Below are 23,637 nucleotides of genomic sequence, written 5' to 3'. Positions count from 1 at the left end.
AACACAATAACTCGGGACTAACCTCCTCGCGAGTTACTTCGGATTCCTTCGGACTCGCGAGTTACTTCGGATTCCTTCGGACTCCAAGGGGAGGAGGAGGGGGTCACGATTCCCTTGCGCCGCCCTGCCTGTGCTACTGATTGGTATACTAGGCAGAAGGTACCTAAAAACATCATTATTAATATGCTAATTTTTCGCCAGTGTCCTTTAGGTACCTAATGTTTTTGTCGCGTTAACTCCTCCATACGTTAAGCCAGTCTGCAAATATTTAACGAGCTCTTCACATGGTAGCACCTGGATTGGGATTAAAAACAATGTACTGCAATACGCGACAGCTTTTAAAAGCACAGTGGCCCAGTTAAAAGTCATGGCATGTTTTACCAGCAGTGACGAGTCTAATTGTACGGTGCGATTGCTGTATAACCATGGCTGTGATGGTTATACAGCACGATCAGCAACAGCCATCAAAGATTCCTTCTTAACATTTACTAAGATGTTTGCAGGGTATTCCCCCACATTCTAAGATTTTCACAAGAAGGCAGCTCGCAAGAACTCGAAATGGGAAGTCATTCCTGCACCGGAAAACAATTCCGAATCGACGAAATGTCAAAAGTTTCTGTTTAAACACCGAAGATGCAAATTTAAGTGGCCGAAATCCGGGTACAAATAAGGTTGTGGGTTATGTTAGGTACCTGCTTTCAGCTGGGCCTCAACCGATTAACAAAATGACAACTCTGCTTCTCGAGCAATAACTTTGCATTAGTTGCGTCGTAAGTTTGGCCAGGTCCAAAAGTCACTCTCGTTTCAATTCCAGAGTGGTGATTCATCCCCAGAAAAAGGGCATAGTGTCTGCGTTGTATCGCTGTTGCATGCCGATCAGCTGAGGGCATTGTGACAGTGTGGTGGCGTTACTGGTACCGCAGCAAATTTTCCAGCATTCGTGGCCCATTAACATATATTGAGACACCCTCCTATCAATAGGATCTTACACTTCTTTGGGTCTAGCAGCATGCTATCCCAATCGTTCCCATTTCAAGGCATAAGACATGACAAGTCACCATCAATCCATCGCACCAAAAAAAAAAAAAAAAAACAATCAGGAGGCTCGCTTTTTTTTCTTCTGCTGATTTCGCTTTCCTGGTACTACGTTAGAAGCCTTTGGCTTCGTTCGGTTCTTGTTCTTGACATTAACAACGTCGTAAAAATTGGATCCTATCTTTTTGCTTTTCTTTTCCCGTTCCTCTTTCCGCCTCTGCTTGGCTGTTTTCTTGTCGGCAGACTTCTCTGCACCATCGCCGTCGTCCTCGACGAGTTTCCTCTTATTGCCCGACTTCCGCTTGCTCCTGGCGCCCGCGGTGGCCGGCTGCGGCTCCACCTGCAGCGGCTCGCTCTCGTCCTCGCTCTCGGACTCGTCCGGCTCGTCGTCCGACACGTACAGATCCTCGTCCTGCTGCAGCGGCTGGTCGTCGTCGCCCTCGAACTCCAGGTCAGTGCGCACGCGACTGAGGTCCTGGCTGACGGCGTGCACCGGCTGCGCCTGGGGCTCCTCGCCGTCCGCCGCCTGCGCCTCCCCACTGGCGCCGGCCTGCTCAGCCTGCGCCTGCGCGCTGCTGCCGGCCTGCTCCGCCCGCGGGTCGGCCGCGCCCGCCTCGCGAGCCGTGCCGCAGCCGGGCGGCGGCACGAAGTACGGGACCCGGCCGCGCTGGAAGTCGTTCAGGATCTGCTTGGAGACGGTGTTGACGTCCGGGCCCCCGCCCTTGAGCAGCTTGCCGGTGCGCTTGGCGATGCGCTCCAGGAAGTCTTCACAGTCGGTCCAGTCGGCCACGCCGTACGTCCGCCGCATGTACTCGGGCCGCACGCGCTCCAGCACGGCCGGGATGTAGTCCTCGGGGCTGCTGATGAGCTCGACACGCACCACGCCCTTCAGCACCTTCTCGGTGTCCGTCTCACCGGACGGGTACACAACGCCGGGACAGTCGATCAAGTAGATACGCTTCATCAGCGCGATGTACTGCCACACCTTGGTCTCGCCGGCGATCGGCGCTACCTTACACACCTTCTTCGTCTTGATGGTGTTGATGATGGAGCTCTTGCCCACGTTGGGGTAGCCGATGAAGCCGACGCTGATCTGCTTCTTGTCAGAGTGCAGCTTGCTGAACTGGCGCAGCAGGTTGATGAGCGCGCCCTTGCCGAACGAGTTGGTCAGCGACGCGTGGAAGGCCATGGTCGGGTACTCCTGGCTCAGCATCGCCACCCACTTCTGCGTCACCCAAGTCGGCACAAGGTCCACCTTGTTCAGCACGAAGATGAGATGCTTGTGCGCTTTGTCCTTCTTCAGGTACTTCTCCACGTAGGGTGACCGCGTGCCCATCGGGTCGCGGGCGTCCAGCACCTGCACCACCACATCCGACGAATCGATCACCTTGTACAGCTCGTTCCAGATGCGCTTGCTCTGTCCGGCGCCCATGACCCAGTCGCGCTGGCCCTCGCGCACGTCAGGCGCCTCGCGCACGAGGTCGCGGTCCTTCTCGGGCGCGTACCGGTCCTGCGTTGCCGACACGCGCTCGGCGTAGCTGGCCAGGTCGCTGGTGGTGATCTTGGGCCGCTTGCGCGTCCGTTTGGGTCCAAACACACTGTCAAAGCTCTCCGTCTCCAGCAGGTGGACGCGTTGCGTCTTGGCACGCTCACCGAGCAGCGTGACGGGCAGCTTGTTCTGCTTCATCACCACCTGGTACGGGTCCTTGACGGCCGCGCCCAGCTCCTCCTGGAACTTCTGCAGCGCGCCCTGGGAGATGACCTTCGTGTTACCGAACCATCGCTGATTCGGCTCGACGCGCGCCACCGTGCCCGGCGTCAGCTTCGACTGGAACGGCATCGGTCGCAGTATCTTGCCGTGCTTGTCCCGTTTGGCCTTCTGGTTGCGGTACATCTGCAGGCGCTTGATGGTGGCGCGGTCGCGCGCGAACGGCGCGCCCCGCAGGTCCACCTTGGCCGACGCCCGGTCCGGGTTCATGCTGTGCCCGGCCGGGTTGAACCCACTGGGCTTCGAGCTGATGCGCGCTTGCGCACGCTTTTTTGTCTTCGCCATGGCGCCGACAGCTGCAACAAAACCGACGAGCTGACGAGGTGGTGTGGTCGGTATGGGAACGACATATGCTGTATCTAACGAGCACAGACATTGGCGTTGGACAACACAGACAGACAACTAGCACAACATAGTGCCCATAGCCCTGCTTAGTTTTACATGAGTGAACCAATGCACTAGAAGTTGACAGGTAGGTCCCAGAAGTCCCCTCAAATACAGGAAAGCTGGCATTTGTGCTTCAAAGACCTCTGCTCTAACTGAAATTGGGTTATCATTTTCACATTCCTGTCTTGCTTACGCTCTGATTCAATGCATTAGGGCATTCATGAACAGTAGCATTACACACAGATGCACGAGATGGACAGGAGAGCTGGGATGGACCACCTAACATTACCTGGGGTAAAATTAAATTTTGAGATCCAATTATCAGACCCCCAACTGATTTTCCCAATTGGCCTGCGTCATTGGGGCTTCATGACGCACTCAGCTGCTGGGCTACATGGCGTCGCCTGCCTCTCACTCCGGCAGGAAGGGCGGGCACTGCGGGGAATCAAACTCCGCACCTCTGGATTCCCAGACATGCAGGGGTTGACAGACATGTTAACCACTGCACTACCAGCACCCTGTATTTCTATTCCCAATTAGAACTTGGCTCAGAGAGCAGCATGCTCTCAGTTTTGAGCATCTGTGCCCCTTCTGGATAGGCTTGGCTGCATAGCTTCTGGCACCACTGTCAATTGTTAGACCACTCTGATAGACACCAGTAGGTAACCCCATACAGCATATGTGGCTAAATGCAACACCATAAGACCCCAGAAAAAGAGATCAGTGGTAACTGAAGCACATGGCCCATGCAGCTGATATCATGATCTATCACACAATTCACAGTCAGCAGCAAATAACTCCAACAAACAACTGATGCTTGTCTTAAGCTACCCAGTCCCTTATCCTTTTAATGCTTAATGGTGATAGCAATAGCATATGCATAACAGAAAGAATGAATAATGGATCTCATGGGAGCATATGATGACAGGCTCCAGGAACTCACTTTGCATATTCAGACCACATTCTTATCTCCAAATTTGTGTCAGATCAATCACCCTGCCCAATTTAGCACCCTTTAATTGGTTCAAAAAGGTGCAACTTTTGATCCACTTTAATGCAATGCATTGCTTCATATTGTAATTGTGATGTTATCCATGCACTGCAGATAATTATCACATAATATTGTATGGCAAGAATTCAGCCTGCAGAATGCTGTCATTAAAACCAAATTTAATAGCTATAAAAATACCATTTACTTTGCCAGATTGAAGCCAGTATGAATATAATACTTATGATAATAGGCTGCAGCACCCCATTTCCCATTTAAAACCACAGCAGAGTGCTGACAATACATGCACTACCCTAACCATCAAGAGTCTTCCTTCCATTTCAACATGCATTCTTTTCACTTGATCTGTGATGCACTGAGTTACTCTTGCTGTAGCAATTTTTCTTGTGCACTGAAATTCTATATCATTTAACATGTTGATACAATTTAATTCAGATGTTCACTAACAGCCCAGTCTGCAAATAAATCTGTTCAGTACCAGATACACACAAACAGCATGGATGCAATGAAAAATGAGTCTGTATGCAATAAACTCAGGCCAGAGTCACTGGCACTGAACTTTTAAAATTATTCTTGCTTGAAAAATATTTTCAAGAAATTTTGGGTGCAACTATCTTGACAACATCATAATTCCCTGAGGCACTGACTCTCATGTGATGATATTGGTGGCAGACATGTGCCTGACTCTGAGCTTCTGCATTCACTGCATGTATGCACTGAAGTTGCTCATAGAATATTCATTGAAATACTGGACACATTCTGCACATCATGTCTATATCAGTCAGGGTATGTGCCAGACAGTACCATGTACCAGTAGCAAAATCAGGCCAGACTGAATTGCATTGTGTTGGATCTATTTCTGAGAAAAATGTTTTGAGTGTTTCTGAAGAAATTACTTCACCACCACCAACATTGTTTTTGAGTTACCACATTTATGAAGCATGTGCGATTAAATTTTTGCCACGATATCGCTGCTGCGTTGGCTATCCTCAACATAACGTGAACATGTTGGCGTTCCAGACAGGGTTCAGGTCTAGACCACCAAAGCCATGGCGGGACCTCCTCCAGAAGCACCCACCGAGTTCTCAAATCTTAACAGCGACAGCCTCAAAAACGTACCTTATGGATAATACAAGCTGGAACTATGCGCGATTGAGTTCCTGAAATCTCCTCCACTTCCTCGCCGAATGCCAACTCGCCTACCGATAAGGTCAGTACTTCCTGATCACATGGTCTGCTCATGCACGCCATGCACGTAAACGCCGCAAGTAAAGCATGTATGGCAAAGCACTTATTGCTACCAAATTTAGCCTGACCAGGGAAAATTCATCCTTGTTTGTTGCAGTTTTATGTTCCATTTGCTTACTTGCGGCATGCTCGTGCAGAAATGACATTTCAACGGACCTTTTTTAGAAACTTAGTTATATTGATGTTAAAAGAATAAATTTCATCTCGGAAGACTAAAGGCCTCGTAGAAGCGGCACTTTATTCACCACTATTAGGCTGTGAGCGATTGCCACTTGATAACTACGATTCCAAAAAATGGAAACGCCGGACACATACGAAACTGGCTCTTCCTGCCTTATTTGAATGCATTTAACTCAACTAAGTACTTTTCAAAACTTAAATGCATCGACACAGCAGGGATAACCAGTGTCAACAGGATACCTTTTCCCGGACAAAGTGGTGCCCTCTAACGTGAAGAAAATTGCCTGAAGCTGTTGGGTGCTACCAAATGCCGCCAATCAGCTGCACGGTTGTGGACGTAGAGGAATTTCATTCATTGGCGAGTGTTGGAGGGAGGGTGCCGCTCCGTCTTCGCGCGTGGACAAATGGGATAGCGTTGGTTCGCAAGCAGAACACGTGGAGCAGACGTTTCGAGCATCGATACTTTCGCGCTCTTTCGACTTCCGGCGCATACTCTGGTCAGGCCTTGAGGTGAGAACTCTGCGACCTACAGAATGTTTATGCTTAGATACTAAGGACCGAGTCGAGTACATGTACAAAAAATATACTTATGTATTTAGACATGCGTGCGCTGTGCATCCACGTCATTGCGATATTAGAGAGTGTCTGTGCATGCGGTTTAAACTTGTCACGTTTGTATTCAATGTAAAATCTTTGTCAATAATCAGGGGACTCATACTAAAATCATGGTTGGATCCTTTTGTAGCCAAGGCCAAATAAAAAGGAAGTAGAGCTTGCTGGCAAATAGCCATACAAATATCCTGAGGGACAGGATGGCCAGATATAGATTGGAAAGGAGAGGCTTTAAGCCTCAGAAAGGTGCAAGGCTTGTGTCCTTGGAGATTGTGTTGGTGTTTGAGAAACATCCACCCCTTTTGGAGGCCTGTTTGATGCTTTACACTTGATGAGTACCACTGGACTGGGCAGATGCAATGCACTTATGATCACCTCTTTGATAGATTGCACCATAACAGGTTTTAGTGCAGGATGAGTGTGGTGTGTTGAGCTCTCCACTTTTGACTGTGTGATATTTATACCAGTTTTTAGAGATGGTTTCCTGGTTTTAACAAACTCATGTGTGCTACCAATTGTACTATATGAAAGATGGTAATGCACACCCATTTATCATATAGTTACTCAGTGGCCATTTATTAAAAAATATCATTGGTTTGTAAGTATTGCTTCTTTTTGTGATATATTTGGATTTTACGCACCTTTTGCATTCACCGCTTCTGCATCTTATTATCATTTTGTAACTATTTACATTGGTCCTGTGTTTTATGCTGTGATAAGGTATTCATATTACTTAATTGTTGTTTGACATTTCCTGCATCATTCAGATTGCCTGTTTTTCCAACCAGCATGTTTTTATTGGCAAAGACATCCCTAACTGCAGTACATTTAGTTTTGTGTGGTAATTTATGCTTTTGTTGGCATGCAGACTGGTTAAAGCTTATTGGATATATGAGGTTTTTATATGGTCTGCCTTGCAGGGTATTTGTGGACTCAAAATTAGTCTTACCATCTTGCTTATAGCACTACTAACTATCTACATGTCATCCATGGTATTGATGCTGTATAGACCCTTCCTGCATGTTGCACTTGGTCCTGGCGGACTGCTGAACATCTGTGAAGTGGGTGCCGGCGCGACAATGTCGACTCGGAGGGATGACGCCGCACTACAGCAGCCTTTAGATGTGACAGAGACCGATCGCGATCACGTGCTATGCTCGCCTTTAGGACTTGCATGGGGATATTCCCCACGTCGGTATTCATTGTAAGACCCGGAAAATCGATTGCGTACTAGCCGCCCATGGAGTGGTTCGTCCTGCACCTTCGTCACGTGGTGTGCACCCTGCGACCCCGGCGCCTCGGGAGTAAGGCTGTACTCGCCCGGCGCCGGTGCGCGTACTGTGTCAGCCGGGGTCAGACGGCTGCCGTCTCCGGCACCGGCACCGGCCAAAGTCGGGGCCACGGGCACCGACCTGCGCTGTGGCAGCGCCGGACGTGCTGACGACGCGTCTGAGCCCTGGTTCACCCCGTGCCGTGCCGTCCCGGACGGCGCCGCCGCCGCCGCCGCCGCCGCGCGCCACCGCCTGGAATCCCGTCTCGGCCGCTGCCGGCCTTGTAAATGCAGCTGCCCGCGCCGCCAGCCGGCGTGTTGCCATGCAACGGGAGCCTGCCGGCGCCGGCCGCGCGACCCGCCGCCACGCGGCGCCCGCCGGCGCCGTGGGTCACGAACCGACGCCGGCGACAGAGCGGGCTCTCGAAACAGCTGCCCGCGCCGCCAGCCGGCGTGTTGCCATGCAGCGGGAGCCTGCCGGCGCCGGCCGCGCGACCCGCCGCCACGCGGCGCCCGCCGGCGCCGTGGGTCACGAACCGACACCGGCGACAGAGCGGACTCTCGAAACCGCTCTCTTGAGTGTTTGGTCGGAACGCTGTGGTGGGCTCAGCGATGGTCGGATGGTAGAGCCGCCCACCATTTGACCGCTCTGGACGTCCTCAGGGCTCCGACTTTGACAGCATGACCCGTTACAAAGTCTTGGTGTAGCGCCTAGGGCACTCGTGCACCAACGCCGTGTTATGCTTCCGATCTGCTTACTCCCACGCCTACGCGCTACGCTGCCTCCCACATTTACGCTGCGGTTCTGGCTTCGCTTCCATTGGTGCTTCACAGAGACCTTGACAGTCCCACGCCCCAACGCTCCTGGGAACACAGGCAACGTGGGAGGTCACTGGGGTTGCATTGTGAGACAGTTTGTCTGTGTCTCGCACGAGGTCTTGTCCTCAGCGATATTCGTACTCTACCCGATCGCTGTGGCGGCTGGCGCTGGGTGGTCTGGGTAAACCTTCCACGGCTGAGGTGGCGGAACCATACCGCGCTCCTTTGATCCGACGTTGTGTTCTCACCAAATGCTGGTCTGGCGTTTTGAGCCCCATTGCTGTCGACAAGACGTGATGACTGCGCTCCAGCACACAGACGAAACCAGACCTGAGCTGTGTTGTGCTCGAATTTTTGGAGCCTGCGATAGGTCGGCAAAGGCATATTCAGGTGATTGTAGCCAGGTGGGGCCACTGAGAATTTTTCAATTGTGTGGGCTATTCGAAGCATGTTGGCATAAGAGGAACTGTCCTTGCAGGAAGTCCGCGGAGGAATGCCGTCGCTGTTTTGCGACATGTGCAAATAGAGCAGTCAAGGACTGAGCCTCTGGTAATCTCTAGAAATATTGTGTATCGTAGCCTTAGTATTAAGCACATGTCCCGCAACCCTTTCCATCGCGACGCTGCGATATTCCGCGCGTATACTGTCTCTCCATTGTTATTAATACGGGTTCTGCAGGAGCCCAATACCATAGTGGTGTACCGGTTCTGCGGTATAGTTCGCTCTGTCCGACACTGGCCCCAGCGTGAAGAGACCAAGCGATGCTGTCTCAGCCACATGCACATCATGGATAACGGTTAGAATAACATGCCAAGTAAATATTGAGTGGTTTTGAAAATGCTTGTGTTTTTTGGCACCTCCAAATTCCAGTGTTCTCGCATATTCTAGTGATGATTTTGGCTATCCGCCGAGTTCTAGCATGCCAATCGGGTTATTCCCACCTCAAGTGAGGGGAGGGAAACGCTTTAAAAATAAACATTTTCTAGTCTTCGGTAAAATCTAAGCATTTTTAGGTAGGAAATTTCGTGTAGCGCTGAGCACTGCTCACAAAGTAAAATACGATGGTTGTTTGAAAATTCAGAATTTTTTACTTTGTCCCCAAAGTCATTGCTTGCCCTCTCTTCCTCCCCCCCCCCCCCCCCCACCATTGTACCACGGGTGAAATGCGCAAAATATCGGCTGGCGCTGCGTTACAGCTGCCACTACTGTTAGCTTTCCCCACTCCGCTGCGTCAAATGTGCGGGCTCCTTTTAACTACGGGCGCAAGAAATTGGATTCGCCATGACCTTGCCTGCTTTTGCTCGCGATGGATTCCTCTGGTCGTTCTTACAGGCAGTAATGCTATGCTGGGAACGTGGGCGAACTGTAAACCGCTTTGAGTCCCATAATATTATCCTTTGCCGGCTGTCATCTCTGCGTTGGCCGCCGTGACAAGTGAGGGGAGGATAGCGCACAGGCACGTCGCCGGGTATGTGGTCGAGCACTGTGAGACACGGGCGCTCCCGGCGAGCCTGTGTGGTGCTCCAGGCGCTGGCTTGTGCTCCGTCGCGCCGGCCACCAGGGTAGCGGCTTTTGCTCCGCGGGACTCTGCGGTACAGGCATTCCCATCCCTGTCGACCGGAATAGTGACTCGCAGCAGCTGACAGTTGACCGAGCGCGGTCACAAGAGCTGGGGGCGGTGACGTAGCGCGGTTGGGGAGCTGGGGAGGGTGCGCTCTCCCAGTCTCCGTCTCCTGATCCTGGTCTGGGCTCCCTGTCGATCCTGATCTTCCCTCCGTACCACTGCCAGGCGGCCCACCTGAGCTAGTGACTGGGCGAGGGCGGTTCTGATCTCAGCGGTGGTGGTGTTTAGTGAAGCAAGGACGATGCTCGGCCGCCGGGAGCGTTGCCGGACGGGCGTGTTGCCGGGGGAGGCTGGTCCTGCCCGTCCGGCAGCGGAGCCGGCGCCGAGACGCTCCGGACCGCGAGCCGTGCCGCCGACCGGGCCGAGCGGGGCGCGGCCGGGCGCCAGTGCCGCCGCGCCGGTGCCGTGCCCACCTGCAGCCATCACGGCGGCCGTGCAGCGGCGCCGGCGCAGTCTAGCATGACCCAGTGCGGCATTCCGATCAGTTCATCGGCGCGGACGTGCCGGCTGGCGGGCGGCATTCCAGCGTCTGCCGGCCGGCACTGACCGACCTCGGCCCAGCGTCTGCCGGCCGGCACTGACCGACCCCGACCCCGGCCGGCCTCGCCCGCCTCCCGGCTCAGCGTCTGCCGGCCGGTGCTGACCGACCCCGGCCGGCCGCGCCTGTCCGGCCCAGCGTCTGCCGGTCGGTGCTGGCCGACCCCGGCCCAGCGTCTGCCGGCCGGCACTGACCGACCCCGGCCGGCCGCGCCCGCCGCCCGGCTCAGCGGCCGCCGGTCAGACACGCTGGTGCTGCGCTCCGCAGATAGATGATGAGCCGGCGGTGCTGCGCTGATCTACCAGGTGGTGCTGAGCTGAAGGAGCACTAACCTGGGAGGGATGCTGCGCTGTGGAACGCTGGTGCGGATCTAGGAGGGAGGGCGGAGGGGGGGGGGGGGGGGACTGGCGGGCCAGGCTGTGACACGGCATTTCTGCATCCGGCGCTGCATGTTGACTTTCGCTGGCAGCTCTTGCAGAGATGCTGGAGGTACTTGGTGGGCTCGATTCGGGCAGAGCGTAATGGCTTGCGCCCGTTTTTCGACGCAAGAATTCGACGTTACCTTTGCATTTTCAAAGTCCCCTTTTCGTGGCTGATAGTGCATCTGTATTCGTAACAGCCTGGTGTGATGGCCTTAATGTCTCGAAGCATAGACTACACTTTGGTCAAACCTTTATTCACGATATCATTAATTCAGGAATTATACGGCGCGTTTATATATCAATCTGTGGTCTTTTGGTCCGTAATTTGATTCAGTTCACACACCGTGAGAATGTAGACCAGAACATTCTCCGGAAATTAGCATGCGGACGGTTCACCGTCATGCCCACGTGCTTATGTAATAAGCAGCCATCAGCTAACTCCTATCTCTTTTTGCCCTACGTTTTTCCGTCACAATCGTCTCGGGATTCAGTTTTAACCACTCAATACCCGTTTTTTGGATCTCGTTAAACTTAACGGTTAGGTATTCATAAGTATGAAAATTACATATCTAGTGGTGAAAAGGAGCTGAAAGTGTGGCAATCATTTCGTGCGTAGGCCGCCCAGCTTGATTCCTTGGTTATGCCGTCCTCTAAGTTTTCAATCGTCTTTGTTTTATTTTCTGACATCCTTTTTTTTCTTCCCATCTCGGGACCACAATGAAAAGAGCCGGAAATCCACCGCGCATTCGTGCGGTCATGTCTGCCGGCTGCTGCGTCTGCCGGGTCTGCCGTATCGCGCTGAACCTGACGACAGTAAACATTTACCATGTCGCCGGACGAACAAGCCGGCGCTGAAGTTGGTGGACATCCGGAAAGTTCCACCAATGTCTCGATCTGGTCGTAGGTCATGGGCCACAGGGTCGCCGTAGGTCACGATGGTGCCGAGGCCTCGCGACACGACCCGAAGCGAGACTTTCTAGAATAGCGAAAAAAGCGTTTAGGGTCAGAAGCATAGTTTCTCAAAATGAATTGGGGGCTAGGCGGTGAAAAAGTGAACAAACGTGCTCCCAATATGGCCGACAAACGAGCTTACCGACGGACTTGACTCATTTTCTTCTTAAAGTTAGGGGCGTCCTAGTCGGGGGGGGGGGGGGGAGAAACAACTCATGACTCCCAATCTTCTACTGAACAGGAAACTAAACCCTGGTTTAGGTGTGAAAATTTGGGCGGAGGGTGTCGCGTTTAATTGATTTCATGCAACATCATATACCTACTTTTCATTCTATGACATATCCGGGGTGTAACTGGATCCCTAACGAACAGCAAAGGCACAGCCATGGGCACGGAGTCGACACCGACCACGCGACAAGCGCTGTCGTACCGCCGGCTGTCGTCTTCGCTTAGCCGTCGCCTGTCAGCGACCTGAAAATCGCTCCGGTCGAGGTCGAGGTCGAGGTAGAGATGGAGGTCGAGGTGGTGCGTAGGGTCGCCTGTGTCGGACCGGTCTGCAGGCCTGACACTGGGGCAGGTCCGCTCCGGGACGGATGTGTGGGGCGGCCGACCTCACGCTGGGCTGCTGGGGTCTGGCTAGACGACGGTGCTGCTTCGGCAGGGGCGCTGTTGCTGCCGGAGCTCACAGACCAGCTGTCGTCTGCGCACACACCACACGCGTCCAGCAGCTGCTGGGCGGCGCCCCCGGCTGCTGGCCGGCGCGCGGTGGCAGCTGGTCGTGTCACGGCACGAATGTCACCCGGTGTGAAGCAGGTGTGACCCTTGACACCGGTTCATCGATGCTGACGAGCACACGGGGTTGATCCCATCTGACCTCCAGCGGTGATCTATCTGTAATGACAAGTGAAATTACAGGCTACGCCATTCGTTTGTAAATGCTGAATGAGGGTCATTCGTCCTCTAATACACGTTTCGTTGTCTCGGACAAACTGTGACTCGTCGAAATGTCGCCGGGATTGAGGTTGAGTCCGAGAGTCCGCGAGTCTGAGGCTGACTGAGGCTGCGAGACGAGGGCGAACGTTGTAAAAGGATGAGAAGCTCGTGAAACAGTGGCCGCCTGGAGTGCTGCTGTGAACTGGTCCTGCGCTGCATCGTGTTGCGGAGGGTAAGCGTAAGAACAAACGCACGGAAACTTTGTTGCACCGCGCAATGTGATCGAGACGTGAATGAAATATCCGCTGATTACGGACAGCTGGAAAATGCAACATTCGCAATTTCCGCTCAACTATCGTCTAATTACGATCTCCGTTCCTGCTATCAAATGTCACACCATCTTGTGTGCTGAAGCCGCGGCGTGACTGGACGCCTGGGGGGGGGGGGGGGGGAGGGGGGGGACGTCGGCGAGAACTTCCCGGTAACCCAGAACTGTGGGAAGGCCGCTGGCGTCGCGTACTCACGCCGGCCGCGTGTTTTCTTTTCCGGCTTTTTAACACGTGCGTCCGTAAGAACTGCGCTCCGCCCGCGGAGAACGGCACGTCGCCGGCTCTGTGAGAAAGCCGACCGAGGCCCGTCGCAGGAACGTTAATTAGTGGATTGGGTGGTCGCGATCGCGATCTCTGCTACTCGATATCACGTAAATATCTTCTTTTTATCCAGTTTGACAGCATATTATTTGGCGGTTGATTTTTGGGCTGTCGTGCGATCTACCTGGTGACCGCCTCACTGGTGACACCGGGTCATCCCGCCGAAGGGGGGGGGGGCGAGAAAGGTGCACCCGGAGCATGACCAGTCTGGGACTGGCGAATGCTCCAGGCGACAGCTCTGGCATACGGGCTAGTCTGTGTTCCGCTCACTGCACCGTCACCGTTCTTTGGACGTCAGGTTCTGCACACTGTTGCCCACCTCGCTGTGGGGTCTATTTGCCTATATTTTGCGACAGGCATGTCTAGGTGGGCGTTGAAGGATGTAAACCACCCAGAAGCTCGGGCTTAAACATAAACAACCTTGATTTCTTTCAATTATTTAGCATTAAACGGTATTTAACAAAGGTTTGGACGAACTTCCGATTACGGAGATGTGGTCACAGTCCCGCCGTGTCGTATCTGGAGGTGGACGGGGCAAGCTGAGGTTTTGTTTGACGTCGTTTCTGATCATGCAACGCCAGTGTTCCAGATATTAACACTCGCCAGGATATTGGGAGTGGGGGGGGGGGGGGGGGATGCAGTCCTAAGGTTTTTGAGGATGCCTCTCCGTCACGCTACGCAATTGCGCCCACATTTTCAGCAGCCCATGATACATGCATCGGGCGTGTTTTTTTACACCAAAAACGTCTTCCTAGTTTGTCTAGTTCCGGAGCAGCATCAGTTGAAGAACACTGCGCGGCGATGTACGACCTGCGCGGGCGGGCGGGCGGTTACCGACGGTGCCGCATAGCACGCGGCGGGGCGACATTGCCACTTGAACGGAGTCATGTATCAGAAATGTGCGGCCAAAACACGGAGGAATATACACCGCTGTACTCGGTTGAGCAAGGAACGCGCCTGTCAGATGTGCTGTCGCCGCAAGACATGGTCTCCTAGGTAGTGATGTCAAGCTGAAAAGGCCATTTTTGGAAAATTCGACCTCTGGCCCGCCATGATCAGGCCAATTATTGACATTATGACTTAAAAACTAGCACCAGTCACGACATCTTGCTAATACCGACCCACCGGTGTTCCTGCTGAGCTTGACCTTCATTAGTTTGAGAACGCCAGGGGGTCGCAGCCCCCCCCCCCCCCCCTATCAGTCCGCGTTACGAAGAACGGCGGATCAGGGCGAGTGCTACTTTATCCCGGGATGGGAGTAACGCCTTCCTCCTCTGCTTTCCCTTGCTGCCGCAGTCCCTGCTTGGTGGATGCATCTGAGCTGTGTTTGATTCTGCGGTTGGATGCGTGGGCGTTTGAGTACCGGACTAAAAGGGGAGAAGTCGGCTTACTCCCGGTTTTCTATGCACTCAGCCGGCAGGGACGGCTTGGCCAGAGCAAGGCATTTGCGCATATATCAGCTAGCACGCTATTCCAGTACCTCCTGCGCTGATACGTAACGGTCGACTGGCTTGAAACCGATGATATCGCCGTCCACTGTTGATGTCATCAACACATACAGGCTCATATAACCTTCAGCCAGCTATTTTAAAGCTCAACGTTTGCTGCACCTCTCACTACCACACCACCCATGGCCGTGTGTTCAGAAATAGTCTGTGGAAACGGGCCGACTGCGGCGACATTCTATTTCCGTTTATACAGCCTGGCCCGAAAATAATCGCCGGCGTCAGCAGGTCGCGGCCGGGGCGTCGGCGCAGCCTTTGTGGCGCCCTCCCGGCCCGGCCCGAGGGGTGCGATGATGAACCCCAGGGTCCTTGAACCGCTCTTTTTCCCGGCTGGCCCTGGACAAAGGCGGCGGCCGGCCGGGTGGCCGGCGCGGGCCGACTGGCCGCGCCCTGCTCGGGCGCCCTCTCGCCTGCCGGAGAGCCCAGACGGCCGGCCGGCGGCGCAGCTGGTCAGCGCCCTCCCCCCCCCCCGCCCTCCCCCTCCATCTTCCCGCCGGATGTGTCGGCCCCGCGCCCGCGGTGGTCACGTGGTGCCAGCTCAGGGGGCTCCCCGGCGCCGGCCGCGCGCCACGTGACCGCCGCCGCTCTCACGCATGGTCACCGGTGTCGTGCGTGCGGCGGCGCGCGTCCAGAGTCCACCGGGAGTCCGTACGGCCGGAGTCGGCCGGCCCGCCTGACGCGGGCCGCCGTCCGTTCCAGGAGTCAGCATGTCCTAGCGCCGGCGGACGGCTCCAGCAGCGATGGCCGGCCGAGAGCGGAGCACCGACCCGGCGGCCGGCTTCGTCTGTCCCGGCACAGAGTTCCTGCGCCAGGCCACCAACTACGAGGAGATCGGCATGATCGGAAACGGTGGGTCGCTGTTGACGCGTCTGTTTGTTGTTCCACGAGTCGGCGGCCGCAAGTGTTTCTCATCGGCGGCGGCACGACCGAGTGCCAGCGCCAGCGCTTGGGAGTATACAGTAGAGCAGCCAGCCACGTGACGTAGAGAGCGAACGCATGACGAAAATGGTGGGGCGTTGCTGTCACGGAGTGCTGCGGTGAGAAACGCCCGCGATGCATGCACTGTTGTCGGTGGCGATGCAGGATGGAGTGAACGGCGCAGCCGCCTGCCACGCTCGGGCGGAGTCGAGGTAGCCGACAGCCGCGTGGGGGGCCGCAGCTGTCTTGCGGCGGCTCCGCTGATGAACAGATGATGTCAAATGATGATCGGTGAATGACGTCACAGGCGGCATTCCGCGGTGCAATAGCGCCCCGGCCGCCGGAAGACCGGTTGTGGCTGGCGCTCCACGCCGGCGGCTCTGCTCGCATGCGCACCTCTTCTCTGTAACTTTGACCGAGCGCTTTTCTAGGAGGGCTTTCGAATACAGGTTCTTGGTGTGTATAACTCGCTGCGAGACGCCGGCTCCTACCATCCCAGATCTGTAATTCTATTTTGGCAGAATTTTGTCCTCAACCTTGTAGCAAACAGCGACGGCATCTGTATCGTGCCGAGCAGCTCAGCAAGTGCCCCTTGCCAGCCTGCCCCCCCCCCCCCCCCGCCTCCTGAGGCAGCCGCCAGCTTGGCGAGCTCTCCACCGAACACTCTGGACACGACTCACCCCACCACGCGTGATGATCAGCTGTCTCTTGTGCGACAGTCGCGCCAGGAGTCGGCGTCTTCGTACGGGGGCGTGAGTCGCGGGCTATCTCGTGTGTATCTCTCGCTCCGCATGCGTGTGTGTCAGTCCATGCGTCTCCCGCCGGCGGCCATCCTCGGCCGTCGCCGGCCCGGCGCCGCCTCTGTCCATACTCGGCGCGGCCGGCGTCGCGCGCTCTCTCTCGCTCGCTCTCCGGGCCGGAGCGGCGCGGCTCTCGCTCGTCCTTCGACCGCCGGCCGGCGGCCCGCCCTCCCGCAGCGGCTGACCCCAGTCAAAGCACCGTTGTCCGCCCGGCTGTCCCGTCCGGCTTCCAAATACCAGAGGTTCGACATAATTACGGCCGTGTGCGTGGGCCCGAGGCGCTGGTGCGGGCCGACTGGCGAGCTCGTCTGGCCGCCGCCGAGCCGGGGGTGGCGTGGGCCTGCGAGCCTACCCCGCTCCCTCTCCCATCTGTCCCTGCTTCTTCGTTTCATACTGTCCTCTTTCTACTGCATTCATGTATTTGTCACCGCTAACTCTCTTACTGCCCTAGCTCTCCCTGTCCTTTCCCTTTCTCAGTATCCTACCGTCCCTCCCTCTCGCTCGCTCCGTTGCGTTTGCACGTCCTCCATCTGCCTCCTCTTGTCATTTTCTTCTCGTCATGTATCCCTCTCCCTGATCGTCGCCCTCTATCTCTGTCTTCTCGCCCTCTCGTCAGCTGTCTAACCTCTGTCTACCCCTGTTTGACCGACGCGCGCACTCCCCGCCAGCTCTCCTCCCGCATCGCTCTCCCGTCCTCCTGCCCTTTTCTTTGTACGGCGCCTGCGCCGTTATCGCCGCTGTCTCCTCCTGTTTATGTCCAGCGGGGCTGCCCTCTCCCCTCGGGAGGGTGCCCCGTCCTCCCAGCCTCTGCCGGCCCCGGTCCTCCCAGACCGGCCCGGCCCGGCCCCGCTGCGGTCGGCCGTGAGAAAATGCAGCGGCGGCTGGCCGCCGGCGGCGTCTTGTGCAGCACGCGGCGGCGGCGGCGGCGGCGGCCCTCCGGCCGACGCCCGGCTGCAGACGGGCCCGGCTGTGGGAGCGCGCCCCCGATGAATGGCGGGCCGGGGCGGGCTGCTGCAGGCGGCCGGTCACCGGCCCGGCCCGGCCGCCGGTCATTGACAACGGCCGCCGCACGTGTGCCGCGCCCAGCCGGCCTGCCCACCGACGTATGCCAGGTCATGTCTGGCGCGGCCGCCGCGGCCGGCCCTTTTTGCGTCACGCGGAGCAGCCGCCGGCAGGTGATCAGCCGGCGGCCGGTGGACGTCTGCTGCTGGCCAGCGGACGTCTCCGCTGGGTGGACACGGACTGACCGAGGGATGACCACCGGTCAGTGCCGGTGGCCGGTGGACAGTCTGCTGCTGGCCAACGGACGTCTCCGCTGGGTGGACACGGACTGGCCGGGGGGTGACCACCGGTCAGTGCCGGTGGACGCCACTGATGGGTGGACGGCCGCCGGCCGTTGGACAGCAGGCGCCCCAGACAAACGTTCAAACAGGCCATGGCAGGCCAAGGCCGCCCGCGAGAGCGGGGTGGCCAGCCAGTCATTCAGACGGCCTTTGCAGGCCCGGCCAGGTCGTTGGTGAAGGTGTTAACCGCCGCCGTGCTTGGTGGTTGCAAGATTCTGCCCGTATCCTTCGTTTTATCGCCCGTTCATTTAGTGATTCACACCTTTGTTGACAATATTACGCTATTGAAGGTTTTACTTTACGGTTACTGGTCGGTGTGGCTGCATCAATTGTCGGTATATCTTTTATAAACGGGCAATCCCTTGCAATAAAAGTAGTTGTTTTTTAATGTTTCTCTCGTGGTAAGCTGCCTTCTGCCAACCAGAGGTGACTCCAGTGGATATAAGTGGCCACTTACCGTCGGATAAGGCCTAGTCTCAGTGCGTTGCCACATTGCACAAGCTTTCCCCTTCCGCTTTTGCACAGTGGCCCTGGCCCCTGCACAGCATGCCACGCGTTGCGGTCCGGGCGTGCCGCGGCCGTAGAGCGCCGCCGGCCGTGGTCACTCCCGCTGTTCAGTTGTTCCTCCGCGCCGCGCCGGCCGTCCGGCCGCGGCGCCGGCTGATGCTATTCAGGAATGTCCGTCCCCATTCCGGGCGGGCGGCCGGGACAGGCAGGCGGTGGAGTGCGCTCCCGGCCGTCGCCCGGCCCGGCCGGGAGCTTCCTGTTGGTGAGGGGCGCCCGACGCACCATCTGCGCCGCCTCACACGGCCGGTGCCGGCCGCTGACGAGCGGCGGCGCCCGGAGCCGGTGGGGTCTGGTGGCTCCGGTCCCGGGGTACGTCCGAGGGTGCGGGCGCCGGCCCGGCGAGGCCCGGCCGGAGCGGAGCGGCGAGGTGGCTCCTCGCCGTGACGCCGCCGGGGACGGAGAGCCGCGGCCAGTCCGCCGCGTCGATGCCCTGCCGCTGGAGGCTGCGGATAGTCGGTGCCGGGCGCCGGGCTGGCCGTCCGGCGGGTGTCGCCACTACCGGCCGATCTTATCCAAATCGCGTCTGACGCGCCCGGCCCTAACCCCGTTCCCCTGTCGACACCGTTGGCGACACGGCCGGCGGCCGGCCGCCCTGCGCCGGGCCCGACGCGGCCGGCCGCAGGACTGTGGCCGTCGGGTCAGCCGGCGGCCGGCGGTCGGGGCAGCGCCGCTCAGCTCAGCTTCTGGGCCGTAATTGACGACTCGGCGTGTCAGGAATGTTAATACGGCCATAAAGGAGGCGGTCCGGGCCGGCCAGGAGCGGACCGGGGCCTCCGTTGGCTCGCTCGCCGTCCTGACCAGCCGGGCCGACCCCCGGCCGGCCGTCCCCAGTGGAAGAGCCGCCGGTCGCCGCCTGAGCGGACTTGGAGCTGGACACGTCCTGACGCTCAGACCGCATTCTTGACGCCTTTGGTTTTTGTCCGGCGAATAATGTAAACTGTTAGTCCTGCCTTCGCTTGAATCTGAAAGCACTGAGGCCGCGTCCGTGCAGTCGATGCGCCTTAAAGCAACCTCAACAGTTGTGTGCGTCATAAACAACCCCAGCGACGGAAGCATGCATGCAGTAAAGGGCAGCGTTCCCTCCGCTTGTTTCGAATCTCACAAGATGTGTGCCTACAGTGCTCCTGCGTTCGTCCCTTGCGTTACCTTCAGCATTGGTCCCCTCGCGTTACCGTTAACATTTGTCCCGTACTCGTTCCCTTGCGTTATCTTCAGCATTCGTCCCTCACGTTACCACTGAAATCGACCCCGTTACACTTGGCCGATTTGGTAACAGGCGTGGCTGACCCTTAAGTGATTTTTATCTCATCAGTGACGGCGAGTTGTAGCTCGAAGGCGGACGGAATATGTGCTCCCGGTTATCTATTCACATCTTTCCTGATGTCCAATATTATACCAGAGTTTCCAAATTAGGTCATAATTGGAGTGGAATGAGCTCCAATTATACACACTTGTCAAGGTCTACTGCTTTACGCTCCCATTAATATTTAAATCAGAGTTGAGGGCAGCGGTTTCCCTGCTTTTACAACACTGATTGTGATCTCTGGACAGTGTTGTCTCTTGGTTTGATTTAATACCTCCGATTTGTTTGCCACCCACCGCGTATGTATCGTTGTGTTTATCCAATTCTTGTGGGAACATAATTTAAGTGGCATGGCGTTGCTCCATCTTCTGGAACGCCGTCCAGACACACAACACGATATGATTGGGTTAATTACTGATCGTGAGGGCAGGTGTCGATCGTGCCGGCGCGCACTCAGCTGACGCGTGACCTCCAATTACGCTCCCCGACCGCCGCTCCAGTTGGAGAATGCGTTACAGACCGGCCGATGGGGCAACCGCGGCGTCGTCGTACTTTGTGGCCCAGCGCGTACAATCTCTGTGACCCAGCGCCTACGTCTTTGTGCCGGAGCGCGAACAATCTGTGACCCAGCGCCTATGTCTTTGTGCCGGAGCGCGAACAATCTCTGTGACCCAGCGCTTACGTCTTTGTGCCGGAGCGCGAACAATCTCTGGAACCCAGCGCCTACATCTGTGACCCTGGGCGTAAATGACCAATGCAGCTGACGCGTCCTTAGAACTCCATAACTAACTATATCTGTGGCCCAGCGCGTTCAATATCTGTGATCCAGCGCATACGATTTCTGTGACCCAGCGCAAACAATCCGCGACCAGCGCGTACAATTTCTGTGACCTAGCGCGAATAATCTCTGTGACCTAGCGCATACAATCTCTGACCCAGCGCTTGCAATTTCTGTGACCCAGCGCGTACGATTTCGTTTGACCTCCGCGAGCGATAGATTATTCTCGGCGTGTGTGTCGCAGCGTTAAGTCATCCCGACCCTCCAGCTTGGGCTGCTGGCTGACAGCAGCGTTTCGGGTGCGTTTGCACTCCCGTGGCCGCCGTCTCACTCCGGCGCGCTCCGCTCCGACAGGCGCGTACGGCACGGTGTTCAAGGCGCGCGACCTGCGCAACGAGGGCCAGATGGTGGCGCTGAAGAAGATCCGGGTGCGTCTGTCGGACGAGGGGCGTGCCCATGTCGACCCTGCGCGAGATCGCCACCCTGCGCCAGCTGGAGAAGTCGGAGCACCCCAACATCGTCAGGTCAGTGGCCAGAACCCGGTCAGACGTGGGCCGGTCGGTGGGGAGCGAGCGCCAAGCACCCCAACGTCAGGTCAGTGGGCAGAACTCGGTCAGACGTGCCACGTTTCCATTCCCATGCATTGCTTTCAGTGCCATTCCTGGCAGCATCAATGCGTGCTACAGCATAGTACATACGTTCAGATGGATCTCCTCGTGGAACCGCCGGTGGCCCGGGCCCCCGCCGTGTCTCGACTCGCTTCTCCTCCCCGTGTAGGCTGTCGGGCCGGTCGGTGCGTGGTCTCGACTCGCCTCCCCTCCCCGCGTGGACTCTGGGGTCGGTCGGCGAGCGTCCCTTCTCACTTCCTCCCCGTGCAGGCTCTGGGGCCGGTCGGGGCTCTTGAGTGGGTCGGCGAGCTCTGTAGCCCGTCTGCTTGGGCAGTGAGCCTTTTGCCCGTCCTCCCTAGTTAATTCCACTTTGTTCTGCACTTTATTGGCTTCATTTATCTCGGTAAGGACGCGCAATGGACGGGCGCCGAGGTTGTTTGTGTACCAGAACGTTGTGTGCCGCCTCGGGGCTGGTTATGAAACGGCTTTTCTGAACGGAGGGTGGGTACACGCACCGTTTGGGCCGTCGTAAAACAGATGTGGGAAAAGCTCCGCGCGGAAACGGCCGCTTGCACTTTGCCCCGGCGCGATATGGTAAACAGCCGACTCGCTATGTCCGGAGGACAAACAGCGTGTCCCGAGATGGCGAGGGCGAAAGACAGAGTCGCTCACTATCCGAGCTGTTGTGGGGCCGGGCAGCGGCGCTGAATAAACAGGAGTTGACTGCTAGTGGCCTCCGATGGGTGGGCACCGGTCGAGCTGGTCGGCGCCGCCTTACCGGCTCGGTATTACCAGTGGCCTCCGATGGGTGGGCACCGGTCCGAGCTGGTCGGCGCCGCCGTACCGGCTCGGTATTACCAGTGGCCTCTGATGGGTGGGCACCGGTCGAGCTGGTCGGCGCCGGCGTACCGGCTCGGTATGACCAGTGGCCTCCGATGGGTGGACACCGGTCGAGCTGGTCGGCGCCGCCGTACCGGCTCGGTATTACCAGTGGCCTCCGATGGGTGGGCACCGGTCGAGCTGGTTGGGGCCGCCGTACCGGCTCGGTATTCATGTCCGACGGCCCGATGACGGCGCGGGACGTGCCTGACCCAGGCTGGCGTGAATGTCAGGGTGTTTGGCACCGGCTGCGTGGGCGCAACCGGCGGCTGACCCGCCGCACGTGCTGTGGTCAACTGCTGAGGTCCGGCTGTGGGGCCGACAGCTGTATTTGGTGCAAGTTTGGCTGTCCGGTCACTGTCCGGCCTCCCGTCCGGCCAGCTGTCCGGGCGGATGGTCAGGTGGGGTTCGCCGTGAGCTGCGGCCGTCCCCTGTCCGGCCGCGGTAGCCGTGCCTCAGCTACTGTGGCCCAGCTAGCTGGCCGTGGCCGGCTCACCAGAAGCGGTCGCGCCGCCGGCCGGGGACGGAGCACGTGACGCCGCCGGCACCGCTATCTCCCGCCACGCCGCCGACGTCGGGCGCGCCTCACCCGGCTCCCACGCGCCGGCGCCGCCCACCCACCGCTCGAAAATAAATACGGCTCCGATACGGCCCACTACGGGGCGTTCCGGCGATCTGCGACCCCGGCATCGCCGATACCGATCCGCTCGGCGGCGACGCCGGCGCCGGCGCCGCGCATCCGCGTCCGCTGATGTCTGCCCGCTCCGAGTCGGACCAGCGACTGGGGCGCGGCGCTGCGGCGAGCCGCCGGCGCCCGACCGGCGGCGCGGCCGGCACGTGCAGAGCGTGCAGAGGTCAGGCGCGCGCCGCGGCTGGGTCGGTGGCCGGCGCCGGGCGCCGCTCCGTCTTTGGCGCCGGGCCTCTCCCCCGGGACGGCGACCCCGCCGTGACCCCGCCGTGACCGCGCCGCTGCCGACCCAGCGCCAAATACGGGCCGCGACGTGTCGACGGACTGGAAGGCGGCGCGGACCGTCGGCGACTCGTGCTGTCGGCCGAGAGCAGCGCCGGGTGTTACGGTGCTTGTCCGTACACGCCGACCCCCTGCCGGATGTCTGTGGCCTCAACATGGACGGAGGAGGTCGTCGGCTGGCGAAGAACCCCCTCCGGTCTCCGTCTCAACTGGGCGAGAGCGAACGTAAATTTTGTGGGATTGTCAGCGCGCTGCACACCAATGTAAAAAGTGTCGGTATGTCGCCAGCCATGCCGCCGGCGACGCTGCCTTGTAGCAGGGATGTGGTGCCGTTGCGCGGCGGTCTGCACCGACCAGCTGATGCCGCGAAGGTCACCCTCCCCCTCGCGCGCCCTACCCCCGCCCCGCCGCCGATGACCGGTTGCGGTGTCGACGACCGTGGCTTGGGGGGCGGTGCCTCCGGGTCCTCCGCTAATCACACCCAGGAGCGAAGCGAGGGAACGGCCCGAGAGACGCCCAG

The 23,637-nt window shown here is 57.8% G+C and overlaps 1 protein-coding gene and 1 pseudogene across 1 annotated transcript; one reads left to right on the top strand and one right to left on the bottom strand.

Moving 5' to 3' along the window:
• Positions 1–937: 937 nt before the first annotated feature.
• Positions 938–5,419, bottom strand: LOC119090618 (nucleolar GTP-binding protein 2). Its single transcript, XM_037213458.1, has 2 exons — positions 5,319–5,419; positions 938–3,099 (listed from the first exon to the last, which is right to left on the bottom strand). Exon 2 carries the CDS (start codon positions 3,086–3,088, stop codon positions 1,097–1,099), a length of 1,992 nt encoding a protein of 663 aa, XP_037069353.1. The 5' UTR covers positions 3,089–3,099; positions 5,319–5,419; the 3' UTR covers positions 938–1,096.
• Positions 5,420–5,973: 554 nt separating this feature from the next.
• Positions 5,974–23,637, top strand: part of LOC119089858 (cyclin-dependent kinase 6-like) — a 39,707-nt pseudogene continuing 22,043 nt past the window's right edge.

Source organism: Pollicipes pollicipes, unplaced genomic scaffold, assembly GCF_011947565.3.
Source record: "Pollicipes pollicipes isolate AB1234 unplaced genomic scaffold, Ppol_2.1 Scaffold_3087;HRSCAF=3621_pilon_pilon_pilon, whole genome shotgun sequence".
Taxonomy (NCBI): domain Eukaryota; kingdom Metazoa; phylum Arthropoda; class Thecostraca; order Pollicipedomorpha; family Pollicipedidae; genus Pollicipes; species Pollicipes pollicipes.
This window is presented reverse-complemented; position numbering and strand designations above follow the sequence as displayed.

Coding starts and splice junctions, on each gene's coding strand:
- LOC119090618 (XM_037213458.1), bottom strand. CDS start 3,088: ATGGCGAAGACAAAAAAGCGTGCGCAAGCGCGCATCAGCTCGAAGCCC.